Genomic DNA, 1,359 nt, shown 5'->3' with positions numbered 1-1,359 from the left:
CTCTCACACCCTCAACTCACAACGCCGCGGAAACCAAAGCACCGACCGATTGCCTGCGCCCGCCCGCCCGCCTTTATATCCCTTCCCTTTGAGCGGCCGCCGGCTCCTGATAGGCGGAGCTGTCCTCTCTGGGGAACGAGCAGCCAATGGCGTAACGAATCTCGGCCCGACCAATAGCGACGGGCTCCCTGCCCCGCCCCACCCCACGCTCTGCAGGCAGCCAATGGCGGGGCGGGCGCTCCGTCGGGTCCGCCCACCGGCGGCCCGGCTGCGCGGGGCTCTCTCCGCAGGGTTGTCTGAATCTGGTCGTTCTTATTTTTATCCTTTTTCCATGTTTCCTCATTTTATTTTTTGCTCTTGAACTGCTGAGTGAGTGAAGCAGTGGGTGTGGGAAGGGCATAGCTGGAAGAAGGATGAAGGGTGTGTGGGTTGAACGGGACTGTGTATGCTCATCTCCGAGAGCATGGAATTCCGGTAGTAGTGGGGTTCCCCCACAGTGTTCCCTTAAAGCGCTATGCGACTTATTCCTGCAGGGGAACTTTACGTGGTTCCTACGCAGTCACGTTATAAAGTCACCCAGTATTCTGTGTACCAGAAAGAGGCCCCAGCCCTCTTCTTTCCATACAGCACTTCACAACGAAAACAACAGCAGTAACAAAAAGCCTAATGCTCCTCGTTTCCTGACTAAATGTATTCATCGCATTTCAGTGTAGGCAAAAAATCAGAACTTATTTTAAACACCTTTCCTTATGTTTTGCAATACAACTACTTTTCCCAGTATTTTTCTCTTCACTAGCTTACATTATGTAGCGCTTTGTGATCTATTGCTTATTGTCCTTAGGCAGGATCAGTGTAGGTGAATGTTTTCCAGAAATGCAAGAATAAATTTCTTCCTTAAAAAAAAAAAAGTTCCTGTCTGTGTCACGAGTCACTACAAGGAAAGAACGAAAGTAGGTAGTAGTAGGCGGTCCGTTCCCGAAGGCGGTAATTTTAAACTTCGAATCTACCAATGAGATTCAGCATGTTTGTTTCGGCCAATCAGAAAGAAGGACGGTGCTATAAAGAACCCTACGGTGCAGAGCTACGCTCATTTCCTGGTATCGCTGCTTGACTGCTCTGTGTCTTTACCGATGGCGCGTACGAAGCAGACGGCGCGTAAGTCGACGGGCGGGAAGGCGCCCCGCAAGCAGCTGGCCACCAAGGCGGCCCGCAAGAGCGCGCCGGCCACGGGCGGCGTCAAGAAGCCGCACCGCTACCGGCCCGGCACGGTGGCGCTGCGCGAGATCCGCCGCTACCAGAAGTCCACGGAGCTGCTGATCCGCAAGCTGCCCTTCCAGCGCCTGGTGCGCGAGATCGCGC

The 1,359-nt window shown here is 53.7% G+C and overlaps 3 protein-coding genes across 4 annotated transcripts in view; 1 reads left to right on the top strand and 2 right to left on the bottom strand.

The window, feature by feature from the left end:
- The window catches only part of LOC110408675 (histone H2A-IV), a 42,902-nt gene extending 42,815 nt beyond the window's left edge, over positions 1 to 87 (bottom strand). The window contains exon 1 of the mRNA XM_021417710.1: positions 1 to 87. The gene's annotated coding sequence lies outside the window, so the exon portion shown is untranslated.
- LOC110408742 (histone H2A-IV-like) overlaps positions 1 to 1,359 on the bottom strand; it is a 76,740-nt gene that overhangs the window by 3,315 nt on the left and 72,066 nt on the right. The gene's annotated exons all lie outside the window — the stretch shown is intronic.
- LOC110387000 (histone H3) overlaps positions 7 to 1,359 on the top strand; it is a 19,201-nt gene continuing 17,848 nt past the window's right edge. The window contains exon 1 of one of the 2 annotated variants that reach the window (XM_021374709.1): positions 7 to 1,159. In XM_021374709.1, coding sequence (XP_021230384.1) covers positions 1,131 to 1,159 — 29 coding nt within the window. In that variant the 5' untranslated portion in view covers positions 7 to 1,130. Of the gene's footprint in view, positions 1,344 to 1,359 lie in introns of both variants that reach the window. The other variant, XM_021374793.1, reaches the window with a different exon arrangement.

Source organism: Numida meleagris, chromosome 1 (genome assembly GCF_002078875.1).
Source record: "Numida meleagris isolate 19003 breed g44 Domestic line chromosome 1, NumMel1.0, whole genome shotgun sequence".
In the NCBI taxonomy this organism is placed as follows: Eukaryota; Metazoa; Chordata; class Aves; order Galliformes; family Numididae; genus Numida; species Numida meleagris.
The sequence above is the reverse complement of the archived record's forward strand: the minus strand, read 5'-3'. Positions and strand labels throughout refer to the sequence as shown.